This window comes from Poecilia latipinna, unplaced genomic scaffold (genome assembly GCF_001443285.1).
Source record: "Poecilia latipinna isolate Pla-1442-1.1 unplaced genomic scaffold, P_latipinna-1.0 Scaffold1121, whole genome shotgun sequence".
Lineage (NCBI taxonomy): Eukaryota > Metazoa > Chordata > Actinopteri > Cyprinodontiformes > Poeciliidae > Poecilia > Poecilia latipinna.
Window position 1 is genome coordinate 180,494 of NW_015113737.1, and position 16,099 is coordinate 196,592.

Consider the following 16,099-nt stretch of genomic DNA (forward strand, 5'->3'; position numbering starts at 1 on the left):
ATGAGGCGTCTATCCTTATATTATGTCTATGGTGCCAGGAATAAGGTGGATAGGAAAAATACTAAAATTACAGCCAGCCATCTTTATTAAAGAAGTCTTATTTTTAAATCAAGGCAAATAACGATAATTTTAGATGGATAGACACATATTATATAAATAAATGTAAAATCATATTTTCGATTTTGAAAAAATTTAAGAGCTTGGACAAAAAAAACTGACATAAATCTACAAAAACAACATGACTGTCAAACAAAATACATTGTTTTTATAGTACTATAGGATATTTGGATTTTAAATTTATGTCGATTTTATTTTCCGTTTAATGCATTAAAATACAGGGTTTTTTTATTTTACACGCACGTATAATAAAATATTTTAATTCATGAAAAAAAAAATCATTTAAAAAACATTTATTTAAACAGAACACTCCAAACAGGAGGAGAGAGGCGCAGACACCTGGCCTGGAAGCTCAGGTGTAACAGACGTGAATTAGCATTCTGGCTGTTGTTGCGCAGGGCTAACGGGAGTTTTACGATTGCATAATCGGACAAAAAATCCCCTAAAATGTAACGCAGCGGATTTTCAGAGGAAATATTCGATGCTTGAATAAGTTTCTTCGATTTCCCGGTGGAAGATGAAGCAAAAAAATGCTTTGAAGCCAAGAAACGGAGGAAACCGTTAACATCTTAAAGCTAACTTAGCAGCTAGCTAAGTTAGCTAGCTAACAAACTGGATCTGGAGTCACGTGACAACCTCCATAACAAAGGTAAGCTTATTAAACATATTTTTTCATCATAAAGCTCCTGTCTTTTGAAAACATTGTTTAAAATTAAATGGATGAAAATTTAATATTATACTGACAGTTATGTGAGCTAAACTGATTACTTAAACTACTCAATTAAAAATATTAAAATACCAACCTGATAATAATCGAAATTTAATTTGAAAGCCAAAATGTTGTGCTCATCCGCTTTAACTTGTGAAAAGTGATTTAACTGAGAACATAATATTAACTCAGAACTTCTACTCATTTTAGATATTGCCATAAAATGTTAATATTTTAATATTAGTTAATTGGCTTTTATTTTTTTGCTACTGCAGAAAATTATATTTTCACCATTAAAAATCACAAAGGTAAAGAACATTATTGTAGCTGATAAGGAAAAGGTCTGCCTTTTTGCTTTCTTTTTATGGACTCCAGGTTTTATCTGAATATTTTGTCTTTTGTTTTGCTCCTGCTCTCTCCATCTTTATGTAATATTTGGACATTTGCACTGCTGAGCTGCATTTCCATTTTCTGCTTCAACACACATTTCCTCCTTCAGACAGCTCCAGAACATTTTACAAGAAAGCACCGTCTCCTCCAGGTTGTACATTTTTCAGATTTTTATTATCCATAGGAAGAGGTCAAATTTTTCTGTCGGACTCCAGAGGTTAAATTTATGCAATTAATTTGATTAAAACACAGAGATGGTCTCGCCAAATTTATGCAGAGCCATTTGGTTATATTTTACACAACAGGATCTGCTAAAGTTAAAATCTGAGGTGACCTTAGGGTAATCCCTCATGTTATGTGGCGTCCTAAGACATGGTATAGTAAGAGATTTAATGATGTAAAAACATCACAGCGTGTTGGGTTTCCAAAAATATGAAGTATTGCAAGGATACAGCAGCGCATTTCTGCTCCTCCTGCAGTTTTTTCCCTCCATTTTGTTCCTTTAGGGATTTTTTTTGCATAATTTCTGGAGTTTTGCCTTTGGAGACACTGTGTACTTGTTTAATACGGTTGCATTAAAGTGCATTTGTCTGGAAGGATGCACTTGTTACAAAGGCAAACATAATAAGTGTTGAATAGATGATGCAAGATGAGTAAAGGGGTGCTTTTTGCAGAAAAGTGTTTCTCCCTGTTGAACATTTTAAATGCATGCTGACTAATGAAGCACTTTACTTTCTAACTTGTACTTCAAGTATGAACAAAAGATGAAACCAGACATTTATATGCAGAATAAATGAACTTATGCTATAGCAAAGAGATTAACTTTGAGGTAAATTATTCTTGGTTGCACAACACCTATGAGTCAGAGTGTTACTTTAACAACTTTAATCACTATTTTGGGAAAACTGAGCTATCTAAAGGTGTTAAATCATAAAAAAGATATGAGAACAAATGCATAAAAAGGGGGATATGATTTTCCCTTTTTCTGATATTTTAAAATTGTGTGACCAGCTCAAACAGGAAGTTACCTCATAAATTGTTTCCATGGCAGCATTTTGAAATTTAATTTATTATACTTTAAGATTTAAGGCAATATGTAAGATAAAATGCTATATGTTCTCAAAAGACCAAGCTATGAATTATTTATTTTTTCTGTATAGTCGTTCATATTACTAAATGATGTGACTGCAATGGTACGGTGTCCGCGCATCCTTAAAAAGTCTTATACTAACGTATCTAAAATTCATTTTAAAAAGTAAGTTGGCCTTGAATATGTTAATCCTGGGCCTTAAATTTTGGCATGGCAGGATTATTTGATCTAATATGTAGTTTTCTGTCGGGCAAAAACAGACATCTTTGTTGCAGTCTGTGACTTTGAGGCTACCGGTAACTAGCTGCTAACTAGCCAGCTAGCTCGCTAGCTTTTTGTTGCGACTATGCTAGCTAAGTGTCCTAAAACTACTTCAGGTCATCGTCTTCTTTGTGGTTTACGTCGGTGGCAACATTTGGTTGTTTCACACATGAGTTGTGTGGTTAAGTTGCAGTTTTGCTAAATAAGCAAATTTTGATACGGCCAAAAACAACCCACTTCATCCTAACGCCAAAACGTTTGATAAAAAAAAAGGTTTTAAATTGGTGTGTTTCCATTAGACGAATTAATGTTCGAAATGTCAAATTGTGAAATTATGTAATCAATGGAAACGCAGCTACAGATACAAACTTCTTTCATGATTTCATGATTATAATTCCATCCATTGTTTGTTTATGTCCGGATTTAAAGCATCTGAATTCTCCTGGTGTGGATTATGATGCATGTCTCACGTTAATAATGTAGAAGTTGGATTAAATGCGACATGTCCGTTCTGACTGCAGACTCTTTGATAATAATTTGATCCAAGTTAGTTCCATACACGGAAGTGGCTGAAATCCAACTTTGTTTTTGGTGCTTGAGTGAAAAGTTGAGATGCACAATCTGATATTAATATCTGTATTGGTCCTGATATTGAAAAACAATCTAGATCAGGAATTGGTGACAACGTTCCCGATCCATAAGAGCAGATCTACTCAGTCTAATTCTAGGCTTTGTTCTCTGGATGATGTAAACTTTATTTATTTTACATTATATCTAGAATTCCTGATTGCTCTTTTTTAACCATTTGAAAGAATATTTGTTGTAGTTTATTCTTTACATATTTGACCAAGGTAGCCAACCTATTGTTTTGTCAGTTCAGGTTTTTTTTTTTTTTTTCTTTTAATTGGCTGTTATTCTCCTATTTCCATTGACTGAACAAATTAAAGTTGTTTTTACATGTTTGACAAAGCTTGCGAAGCTCTTGGTGTATTTATTTAGGTGTGCTGTACTGGTGCAGAGTTATCAGATAAATTTGTAATTCAGTGCAGTTAAAAATAAATGCTTTAAATCAATTGTATTGGATCGGTGTCAGCTGATACCAAACCACAAGTATCGGTATCGTAAGTAAAAAAAAAAACTCCTCGTGAAAATATTGCATTTGGATTCAGACTACTGTGAAAAAGCCAGAAATGAGTTGCATGTTGTCAAAAAAAACAAATCCAATTTTGGTCGCATTTTCCTCCCGTAGTCTATTTGGCGGTGAGGACGTTTCGCCTCCTGTTTGCTCTGCTCACCAACAGGGACCAGAGGGGTTCAGCTGGGGCTCACCACCTGGGTCTTTCTGGCTGCACAACATGCCTCCGATGATAATTAATGAGAATTACTGTTGCAGAAAGAGACATTTTGGCAGAGAGGGCTGGAGAAATGGGGGCGACTGGACTGAGAGGAGATCATTGAGACGTAATGACTGTGGTAAAAAAAGACGGAGAAGAATTGGGTGGGAGGACAAATGAAAACAGATTGTGGTGAAGACAAACCAGTCCTGGCAGTGGGATGTTTCCCCTTAACTGGTGACAGAAATATAAGGTGAACATTTCAAATGTTACAGTACAAAGAACAAGATATTAAAGATATTTTTGTATGTACCAGATCCAATTCTGGTTCTTGATAATTCTTTGTCCCCTCGCGTTATTTTCTAAAGAAGAAGTTACAAATGACAGAATTATTTTCTTAAGAAAAAGCAGCTTTTCTTTTGGTCATCCCTCCTGTATTACAAGAATATAGTCTCAATATTAGCAGAATAGATGCAATTTTACCAGAAAAAATGTCTTAAAATTACAACAACAAAAAAAGTTGTTTTAATGAGAAAAAGGTTTGACTTGTCAGGATCTGACATGACTGAGCTGTACTTAATTTATTACCAGTTCTGTTAGTATAGTTCTTTTTTTAATAAAATTTTGTTTATCAATTTCTCTGTCGATCTCGCTTATTGATTGTCATTGAGTTAGGAAATAAACTCTAAATCAAAATAGGCTCTATGTTTTATTCAATTCAAACTAATTTGATGCAGATATGTTCAAAAATTAATAATTTCTATATAGTAGTATTTATAAATTTATTTAATTATTGTGTTGGAGTTTTTGTAAAATTACTACTTGATTCTCCTTATATTACAACTGCATGCTGGTAATATTATAATTTTATTCTCATAATTAAAAAACAAAATCTAAATATTTTGTCGGAGTTGACCTGAAGTCAAGGTCTAAATAAACAGAAGCGTCTTTGGTTGCGTTAAAAACTGAGCAAGTGTTTCAGAGAAAAATAATTCACATTTTCCAAAAATTAAATCCCCAAAGCCAAAGTTTTAACTCCCAGCTGTAGTTTGGGGGCATTGAGTCTAAAAAGATGTATGTTTTATTTTTATTTTTTTTAATGAAAAAAGTGAACCGTTATTCCTCTCTATCCTCTACCTCCAATAAAACGCTTGTTTGAGTCTCAAGTACAGTTGACTGGAGAGAGAAAATGCCCGAGGCTCGGCTCGGTGTGATGAAACAGATCCTAGGGAAAACGCCACAAACGCCAGATTAAGGACAAACCAATGAAAATAATTAGTTTTGAGCCAATGGTTCTCAAAGTGCCAACTAATGTGGACTTAAAGAGAAACGATGCTGGCCAGGCTCTTTCTACCAGCGCATTAATTATAGTCAAGTCTCTCAGAAGATTAATAGTCCAAGATGCTGCAAAATAACTCATTATAATAGGATTTCAGAGAAGTAAACTCTGTGCAGTGTTTTAAAGCTTTACCAGAGTTTTTTTTGAGTAAACTTTTGCTTTTAGTGTTGTGGATAGGATCAGCTTTGGTTAAATTCATTTTTTAAAAATCTTCCTCTGGAGTTAAGATCTTTTTCTAAACAGCTTTCTGTGACAGAAAAAGAGGAAGATGCTGCTAAAATGCATTTTCAGTATTTCCTTGACCCAGTTTGGTTCCTTTTTCAAAAGAAAAATCAGCTACAACCAAGCTTGTGTCAAAGGAAAGGCTGCAATCCTTCAACAATTTTTTATGTCATTATGGGGTGTAGATTTATACATTTAAATGAGAAAACAAGAAAACAAAACTAAAAGTGAAGCGATAGGAGTACAATTCCACCATTTTTGATATTTGATATCTATTAGAATAAACTTATTTAGCTTTGCTGTGTTTTTACATAAACTTTTCTTGTTTTCTGATTTAGAGTTTCACAGAAAACATGAAAAATTTGGCACAAAAACTCAAAAATTGGTCCGATTGAATATGACTGGATGATGGCAGGCGACTCGCATGACTTTATTTTCAGAACTGCTAAAAGTACATTTATTTATTTCTGTCGTGATGTAGGTCTTAAATTTCATTCATATTTATATTTAAAAGTCTTAAATGTCAGTTGGTTGAGGCTACTGCTAACTTCTAACAACTGCAAGCTAGTTTTTTATTGCATCTGTCATGAGTAAAGGTACATTTATTGCTAGTTGGCTGGACAAAGTTCATTTAACGTGATATACTGTAGGTCTTAAATTTAATTCATAATGGTCTTAAAACATCTTAAATTTGAATTGAATCTAACTAGCTGCTGACATACCATTGCAAGTTAGCTAACTTTTTTGTGTCTCTCATGAGTACATGCAAATTTCTCACAGTTGGCTGGATGAACTTTGTAGATTTACCGCGATATATGTCTTATATATCCTTCATAATGGTCTTTAGAAGTCTAAAATTTGAGTTTGTTGAAGCATCTACCAACTAGCTGCTAACATACCCTTGTTAGCTAACTAGCTTTTTTGCCTCTATCAGGAAATTCTTACATCCATCGTGTAAGTTCAAATTTATCACAGTTGGCTGGATGAAGTTCGTACATTTCTGTCGCAATATAGGTCTTAAACTTCATTCATAATGGTCATAAAAAGTCTTAAATTTGAGTTGGTTGAAGCTACTGCTAACTGGTAACTTTTTTTGCGTCTATCATGAGTAAGGGCAAATTAATTGCCAGTTAGCTGGACAGAGTTCATACATTTCTGTTGTAATAAATTTAGATCTTAAATTTAATTGATAATGGTCTTAAAGAAGTTTTTAATGATAGTAACATTTTTTGAGTTGTACTTGTACAATTTTGATTCCAACAATTGTTATTCAGCAGCAGCGCTGGAGCAGTTCTGAAACACAGGAAAATGATATAATTTGAACTAAAAATAATGCCAGAATCTTTATTTTCTTAGCATTTGTCACACCTACGGTGCAAAATTCAGGGCAATTGCTGCTACTTTGGAGCGCACGTCCCAGTTTAACTACTGTAGGTTTTAACTGCTGCCACTGTAAAACACTGAATTAATCTGAATGAGTTTCATCACCTCTGCTGCTTAAATATTCCTTTCTCACCAAAAGGGACTTTTCCCCTTTTTTCCATTTTAAGAAACAGAAAAGGTTGTATGTGATGCTGTACAAACTGCCCTGATGGACACTAATGAGCACAATGGTCTTCATGTTGAAGCGCGCCCTGAGAGGCAGGGCTGTGGAAACGTAGTGTTACCTACACTCACAGAGTAATTGCCTTTTCTTCTGGTTTAATGATATTCTTGTCACGGCCAGCCCTTAACCTTGAGAGGTGTCCTTGCATGTTTTTAAGCAGAAGCCGAAAGTTTGCTCCATCAATGAGAATAATGCCTTTTTTGTTTTGCGTTTTTTGCGTCAGAAATTAGTCTCAGATCTCTGTGAATAGGAAGGAAGATTGACACCTATTTGGTTTGTTCCAGGTCAAAAAGAAATCCAATTTGGAAAACAATATAACTAAATAAACTATCTGTGAAAGGTAGATATGGTGTTTTGGTGCAGCAGAGAGAAGAATATTGAAACCTTTTCCCGATAAACATTTCCAATTAGCATGAATTTCACATCAGATATCTTAATCAATCCATGAAGAAAAAAGCAACAATGAGTTACCTGAAATTGCATAAGCTGCTCTGTCTGCTAAATGCATAAGACTCCACTGATGAAGAAAAAGACCAAGATAAAAAAAAATGTAATAGGAATATCAATTTGGAGACAAATTCTCTGACTTGATGGCAAAGTCTTTATGGCATGACAGTAACTTTAATTTTATTTCTACTATTTACTATTTTTTGGTGATAAACAAATTTTTTGAAATTGGTCTCATTTGGTAAAAATCTAAACACTTTGTGTCCAGGATGTGTGGGATCAGCAGAGATCCTAGCAAACCCTGGATGAATGCAAACTTAATTGTTTTAATTGCAAATGATGGCTTGGATTAGGTGTTTGATTGATTTTATACTTAGTGTCATGTATTCCTTCTCTATATTGCAATAATATCTTTATGCAGTTAAATTGATTGTTGTTTATCTTACAGTTGTACCAATTTTCATATAGAAGTGTGAAAAATGTAGCCTCCTCATGTCTTTTCTCTGTTGTTGTGATGTTCTTAAACCCTTTGAGGTTGACTAATAATAAGTTTTAAGCTGTAAATATGTAGTAGATTTACATAATTTCCTCCAAGGATTAAATGAAACTGCCTGAGCCTCTACATCTTCTGGCGACTTGCCTCGTCTCGTCCCCAGAGGGCGGGACGTCTAACAGAGTCTGACAGTCGTTGTAACTGCACTCTAATTAGATTATTCAGCATCTATATTAATTCAGCAGCAAATCACTTTGCTTACTTAGCATCAGACTTGCAGTCTGTGTTGCAGGAGGCCAGAGCAGGATAAACAGGTTTCTAGCGCCTCCGGCTATCGGGATTGTATTGGAGTTAAACATGGTGGTGTAAGCAGCAGAGAATAAACTGCACCAAACAGCTGCTTGTAATGTGGTTGTTTTGTGCACCATTCTAAGTTGATAGTTTATAAGGTTATAAATTAAGGTCGCCGCTTACGATTATTTTAGTTTCTGACGATTAATCTGGTAAAAGAAATTGTTGCATTTTGCAGATTTTTCAGGAAACCACTCAAGCCTTTTTTGTACATTAGAAAAACATCTAAAAATGCAAATAAGTAATTAAATTCCTCATTTGAAATAAGAAAATAAACATTTTATTGCCTAAAGTATAATAGTAAATGTGAAAAGCTCGGTCCTTTTTGCTTGATTTAACGTCAGCATGGAGTTAATTTTTATGATTTTCTTTTTTTTTATTAACAGATCAATTATTGGACAGGAAAAGGTGCTTAACAGAAAATTTTTCACATAATTTGAAATGGGTGAGGCAAAAACTATGACACTGTAAATGAGTTCTGGTTAAAACATATTTACAAAGAATGTCCTCCATTTTAATGCAAAATTTTTTCATATTTTTGACTTAATTATTGCTCTGAGTATGTAGTTTCTTTTAGTCTGTATACTCCAGTTACCGATTAATGGATTGCTTATTTGATGATTAGTTCAGTTATCAATTCATCATGATTAATCAGATCAATCATTTTTCAGTCATAGTGTAAATAAAACACCTTCAGCTTGTATTCCTTGATACTAAAGAAAGCTTTCTTTTGCAAAAAATAAATAAAAATTAGAAGCAGCACATTTTGGGTTGGAGTTTTAACAATCGTTGTCTAAGAAAAACAACGAAAATCATACAAAATTATGCCCATCCCCTCTATTCTTTGCACAGAGTTTGCAGTTGCTCAACTCTGTGATGTTAGAAGAGCAGAACCAAAAGGCAACCATCTCCTATTACCGGTTGCTCCACATTTCTCTCATCATTCATGGACATGAATGTCATAGTGATGGATTAAATTACATGCAAACGTGGATACGGTCCTTGATTAAAAACCATCAACGCCTTTATTTTTTTTCTCTTCATGAGTTTCTTTCATTTTTTTTCATAACAGTGGTCGCGGTAGACTTTTTTGTTTATTTTTGCACAGATGATCCACACTGTGGCTGAATACATTGAACTTTTCCTCTGCAGAGGCATAGTTTTGAAATCGGGGAACTTTTCACCAGAAGTCGGAAAGACTCTGATCCTGCAAACACTTCCCTCACCGGGAGAATAATCCTGCATCATAGGTCCAGCAGCTCCAAATCCTCTTTTCCATAAATCTTCATCTCAGGTGGCATCCAAATCAGAGATGATATTCTGATGGGCATTTTTCCTAAAGTGATGGATTTAGTGACCTCTGCTGTGTTCTCTCTGGGTAAAATTGAAACTGTCTAATCTCTCAAAATGACAGATGACCCTCTGATTTTTTTTTTCCAGCAACATTTTTAAAAAGCCCAATTAAAGATGGAAATGTTTGGTTGATAGTAAGTCTGGAAAATATGTCATCTACCATGAGTCAAAGTGTGAAACTTGTTACGTCCTCTGGGTGGTTTGAAGTCCGTTTTCGTCAGGACTTCAGAGTAGAGTCACCACTTCTTTCCATCACCAGTTGGGTGGTTAGGATGATAGATTGGACAGATTTCTGCAGGAACAGCGGAGCGTAATGGTAGAGCTCACTTGGAAACACAAGTTTTCCAGGATAAGAGGAAAGAAATTTGGGAAACTTGGAAAGAGGAAGCTTTGTGGATGTTTGAGGTTTTTCCCTGTTACTTAGTCTTTAAATTAATGTAAGGAACTCATTCATTTATGCTCCTGTTACCTCCCAGTTTACTCAGTCAGTAAAGGAGACAGACGTTGGAATATGATTCAGAGTAAAGACATTTGCAACAGAAATTACTCTTAGCTTGGTGCTGTTAACTTCATACAGTCTGAACTGCTCACTCTTGAAGTTCTGGCTCTTTTTGCTGATGAATGCTGAAGTGAAGCTGGTTTTGTAAAAGACTCCTTTGACCTGACGTGCCTCGGCTTACAGGAATTGATCTTGCTTGACGGTGAGAAGCTCTTGACGATGCCAGGCACGCCATCCTTTGGTGTGACCTATTGAGCTCTTCAGCCTTGTTTCTGTCTTTGCTGTAATATCCAGCCGAATCCGTTCGGATTGGCTCGTCTTTCCTGGGACTGGGATTGGGCCTCATTGAGAATCACAAAATGGCTTCCATCACCTTGAAGTTTCAGCAACTACTTTTCTCAAGGTTGCTGAGGGGGTAAAAGCAGTCAGGTGATGCTCGCTATGTAGCATCTCTTGTTTAAGCCTTTGTAGAAGTGGGTTTTAATAGGAAAATCTCAAGAGTTTGAAGATTTAATTCATGCTGTCGGGATGATCTTTATGAGCGTTTGTGAAGGAGAGTGGGTGTATTCACATGGGAGTAAAGTTAAACCTTAACAATGCAGGTTGATAAAAGCAAGGAATGAAGAGTGAGAGGAGGAAAATATGTTTAGAAAACCAATTTCGTGAAAGAAATCCAGACTGACTTAACTTATGGAGATAAAACTGTCAAAGAAAACATGAGGAGAAAAAGTTAATCATTTCTTCTTCCATTTGGAGTTTATGGGTTGGTAACTACTTAGCTCCATTGCATTTAAATATGACCCATTTTGCATCCTTAAACAGGCTAGGATGGATCTAAAACATGTTAACTACATTTTTCTGCACAAAATTATTTTTAAATGAGAATTTAGTCTGCTCAGTTCTGCCTGTTTTGAGCTGTTTTTGGGCCTCCAGTTACTGATCATCTCTCCATGTTTGCAGTCAACAGTATTCACTCTATTGTTGCCAATCAACGACATTCTTGCTTCATTTTGCAACATTTCAGACAGAAAATCTAAACTGAAATCAGCAGGTCAGGCTTTTAATAGATTGGCCAGAAACCTGCAATCCCAGGTTTTCATAAATAACGAGCGTAAATGTTTTAAGGCAGTCAGCATTTTAATCAACTGTGACAAAAGCAAAGAGAAGCAAAAATACAATTTAAAAAATCTGTTTATGTTTAAACTGAGCAGCTGTTGGGAAGCAAAGTTTCCCTGCTGCTACATTTTTAAAACATTGATGATAGCATGTACTCCCCTTGAGAGGCAGGGGTGGGTTTTATCTCGAGCTGCGATCAGCTGATGTTCTGCACCTGGATACACGCTGTCAGCTGTGATCTATGAGCCAATTACGGCAAAAATGTCTGTCTAAGCATTACCAGGGTCGAACGGACTGCCTGGGATATTAAACAGATTACATTATACCTATAGTGAAGTGCGATGGCTGCAGACAAGAGAGGCTTTCTGTGTTGGCAGTTGGAGGCTCCCCCCATCGATGGCTTCCTGGTTTCTTAACCGCCACGCTGACACACACGCTCACGACTCCTGCACCTGGCGGCCAGCCAGGTTCGGGTTTTACCGTCTGCATGACTCGACTGTGCCGCGGCACCCTGTCCTGTGATGGGCAGCAGATTGCTGAGAGCCCTTTCACTGAAATGAGAGCTTGGCAGAGATGATCAGCCAACAGGTTCAATACTGCATCAGACAATTTCAGTATAAAAACGCAGTGTCAGACCTTCAAACTGTTCGCTGCCAAAGACTCAAAATATTGGAAAAATGTTATACTTTACAAGACTGGCAGATTGAAAGTAATGTTTTAAAGTTCTCCATCTGAACCGACTAGCAGGGAAAAGAGAAAATTAATCAGGAGAAGTGATAAAGGGGCAAGTCTTTATTACAGAGCTTTACATTTCAGGTGGGAAAATCTTTTGACAGGATAACTAGTAGTCCATAAATCTGACTTTTTATGGAACAGTGGCAAGAAGAAAGCTCCTGTTTTGTAGTTTGCTACATGCAAGCCTGCTGCAATAAGCAATACACCAGTTAATTTCCTGATAAATTAAAACGAGTTTAATAATCTCCATGCATGATTGTTTTCCCTTTTCTGTCTCTCTTTCCTCCAAAAACTGGATGACCAATGGCTTCAGTTTGGTGCTTTGGTTTCAACTTGCCCATTTTCTGAAGGGCAATTTTGTTGTTTTGGATGTTTTGCTTATTTACTTTGGATATTTAAAATGTCTTCCAGTTTCAGTTTTATTGATCTTTGAGATTATGTATTTACTTGAAAATGGTTTCAAAACAATAATTTTATTGTTTATGGCGATTGGGGAGAACTGATTGTCCATTCAGAATTTGGCCTATGTGATGTAACATGATAAACATGTTAGGAGCTGAAATTTACATGAAAACTGTTGTATAAAATCAAGTATTTTAGAGGTTGTATGATTTCTCTTTTGTCTTTGGTAAAAGACTACAAGCCATTTCTTCCACTAGCAATAGAGTGGCATGTTTGTTTTGGTTGTATTTACCCAGAATGCTCCTGTACTGCAGTTTACTTCCTGCTTTCTTTTAGCGCCTTCTGGTTTGCTTGGCGTTCGCATTTGCTTTCGATAACCGGTTGTATATTTTTTTAAAAAATACTTTAAAGTGAAGTCAAACTACAGTCCAAATGCATTTTTTAAGACTGGTGGAAAAAAAGCTGCATTAAAGACTCCCAGAGACCAAGCAGCTGACAGGTAAAACATGATCTGAAATGCCCCGAGGCTGTGCTGTTGGAAGCAACTTTCAGCAGAAAAATAAAACTTTCTGGCAAGCTAGTACAAAATATATCATTTAAACTGCTACAGACACAAGAAGTATTTTAAAATGACTGACTGAATCTTCTTGCATCAGCCAGCTTTCTGTGGCCAACATTTCTCTTTAGTCCAGGGATTTTTATTTTTTTGCATAAACAAATCATTTAATATAGATGAGATGATTTGGAGGCATGAACAGAAGGAAGAATCTTAAACGTGAGCTACTACGGTCAGGATATTTTTATGGACTGTCGAAAACATGTCTACTACATTTTTGGCACAAAATTATTCTTACATGATGATATTTTAGTCTGGTCACTTCTGCCTAATTTATCACTATAAAATGATAAACGATACAATAAATGCACAGAGGTGAAACCAACTGACCAAACGTGCTGGAGCTCAGCCTGGGTTGCTAGGTAACGGGGCTGGGCTTGGCTGGGGTTGCTAGGTAGCGGGGCTGGGCTTGGCTGGGGTTGCTAGGTAGCGGGGCTGTGCTTGGCTGGGGTTGCTAGGTAGCAGGGCTGTGCTTGGCTGGGGTTGCTAGGTAGCGGGGCTGGGGTTGGCTGGGGTTGCTAGGTAACGGGGCTTGGCTTTTTGAATGAGATTTAACAATTGGGAGGTTTTCTTAAGCTGCTCGTTTTCCAGACTCCAAAAATTCAACCAGATGTTATTTTTTTATAAAATTTTTTTGAAGTGCTGTTTTTAGAAACAGTTGAGACTGAAATGGAAGCAGACATATTTAATTTCCCTTTCGAATCAATAAAGTATTTTCGAATTTGAATTTGAAAAACGTACAAAATCTGAATGTTAGTCTGTTATCATTGCACAAAGACACAACAATGAATTTGGCAACTAAATGTCATTGTTTGGCTACTGGAGTAAACAAAACAAAAAAAAAACATTGAAAAACTGTAATTCCTTTAATTTTACACCCTAGGTCCAATGTAATAACCCACATCTTTTCTTTGCACCTTGCAGTGAGTCTGGGTCGCTGATAGTCTTTAAGGTGTTATTGTGACATCCTCATTACTTTGCCCTTCACACACTTTAAAGTCCTGAACGTCCTTGTGGCGCTGCTTGCCATTCATAGGTGGTTTGCACAGGTAGAGCAGCCTCGGGCCATTGCTTTACTCTCACAGCTATTTAAAGAGCTCAGAGTATCATGCCTGTCCCTGCGCTGGAGATAGTGAGGGCTTACACTTGAAACAGAATCAGTCAAAGCACTGGCATGCAACTATGGCTATGACTCATTCAATGAAACCACACCGAGACAAGATGGCAGCACAACGATTCGTATCTATTAATTTTACATTAAGAAACGCATTAAACCGCACAATGCATGCTGGGAAATGACAGCTTCAATGGTACAGAATGCACAAGACACAAAGAGCTGGGTAAGAGAATCAGAAAAATATTTATTTTCAAGGAGAAGCAATTCAGATTGGCCAAAGAATATCTGCAGCTACTTTTCCATGATCACAGAGCAACACAACCTTCTTACAAGCATCTATTTCGTAGAAAAATCCCTTGAGCCGCAGAAAACCTCCGTAGGTTCATCTTTTAATCTCTCTAATGCATTAACATGTTCATAATAAACATTTCTTTAAGAAAACAAATTTTGTACCAATAGGTAAATGTTTTTCCAAATTTTAGAGATAATTTAGCTAAAATGCATCCAGAATGTTTAGCTTTTAGGTAACCCATGTAGTGCTGGGGTTTGATCGTGAGGTGAAGACGTGCAAAAGAACATCAACGCCCCATGTCAAGGTGGACATAATTATGAGGTAGCTTTGACTGTGGACATTTTATTTTTTAGCCTAAAAATCTATTTTGTAGAGAAACTAAATGTTTCTTATTCCATCTGCTGCACATTTAGCTTCCTAACATGCAGTCTGGTCTTTCAACATTCATTTGAGTGAGGAGAAAAATAAAAGTAAAGTTTGATCAGCTGCAGAAGATGACGGGCGATAGCCAGAGGATTTCATGAACTTGGGGTTAACGTAGAAGCAAACAAGTCCATCTCTACCTCAAGTCCTTTAATTTACTTAAAGCCTTTTATATTATATTTGGTGAAATGAATATGACCTTTTTTGAAGGTTGGTGAATCATTTCACATTTTGACGTTCTGGTTGACGTTTCGCCTCGACGGAGCTTGTTCTCTCAGTGGACGTGCTCAGAATGTCTCACATTTTTACCCTCCAATTCAAATTTGCAGTCAGGATGTTATCCCAGATTAGCCGCAATCACTAGAAGTTATTACAAAATATTACAGTATGAAGAGAAATCTCTGGTCTCCTCTCATAAATCTGAAATTCAGTGAGCTGCCTGAATGTTTCATCCTGAGAAACTACTTGATTAATGAAAGCTCTAACACCTGCAGAGTTTATTCAAATGTTTGGCTTTTAATTGGATTCAAGAAGGAAGATTGCTATAGGTGGAAATGTTGTTTTTTCCAAGAGGATTTGTGATTTAGTTTTCAGGTAGGGATTTTCATAAATAAAGTTGGGTTTTGCCTGAAGGTTAAAAAAATGTTTGTGGAAAAATGGATGCTTGTGCGTGAAATAAACATGATTCATAACCGAGCCAAGACTCCTGCCTAGGGGAGAAAAAACACAAAGAGCAGACAAAGTTATTGGCAGTAATAGTTCTGTAAACGGCTACAGACAGCTAAACACAGAACTACTTAGCTAAGGGTAACTCTATTAGAAGAATTAAGTAAATTAGAAACAAATTTAAACTCAGAATGAGGCACATTGAATTTAGTTCTCTATGCGTTTTATTGACGATGCAAACTGAATATAACTGAGCTGAAGTTAAGACATTTACAGAGTGAAGCATCTGTAACAATTCCTGAAATATGACCTGAATATAACGTTTATAAACAGAGGCGCAAAAAGTGGGTATGCAGCGCATGCAACGCATAGGGGCGCAGCACCAGAGGGGGCGTCAAAACCCCGTCTGGAGGGGGCGGCGTCCCGATTCTGTAGCCCATTTCCTGCACACGCCTGGATGTTTCTACTCTGCTTCCCCTAAGGTCTGGAATCAGCCCTTCTCCACAATCTTCCTCAGGGTC

The 16,099-nt window shown here is 36.4% G+C and overlaps 1 protein-coding gene across 1 annotated transcript in view; it reads right to left on the reverse strand.

Annotated features, from left to right (window-relative positions):
• Window positions 1–7,711: 7,711 nt before the first annotated feature.
• Window positions 7,712–16,099, reverse strand: part of cdo1 (cysteine dioxygenase, type I) — a 25,857-nt gene continuing 17,469 nt past the window's right edge. The window contains exons 5-6 of the mRNA XM_015052593.1: window positions 9,432–9,435; window positions 7,712–7,746 (exon numbers count right to left, since the gene is read on the reverse strand). Coding sequence (XP_014908079.1) covers window positions 7,712–7,746; window positions 9,432–9,435 — 39 coding nt within the window. The remainder of the gene's footprint in view (window positions 7,747–9,431; window positions 9,436–16,099) is intronic.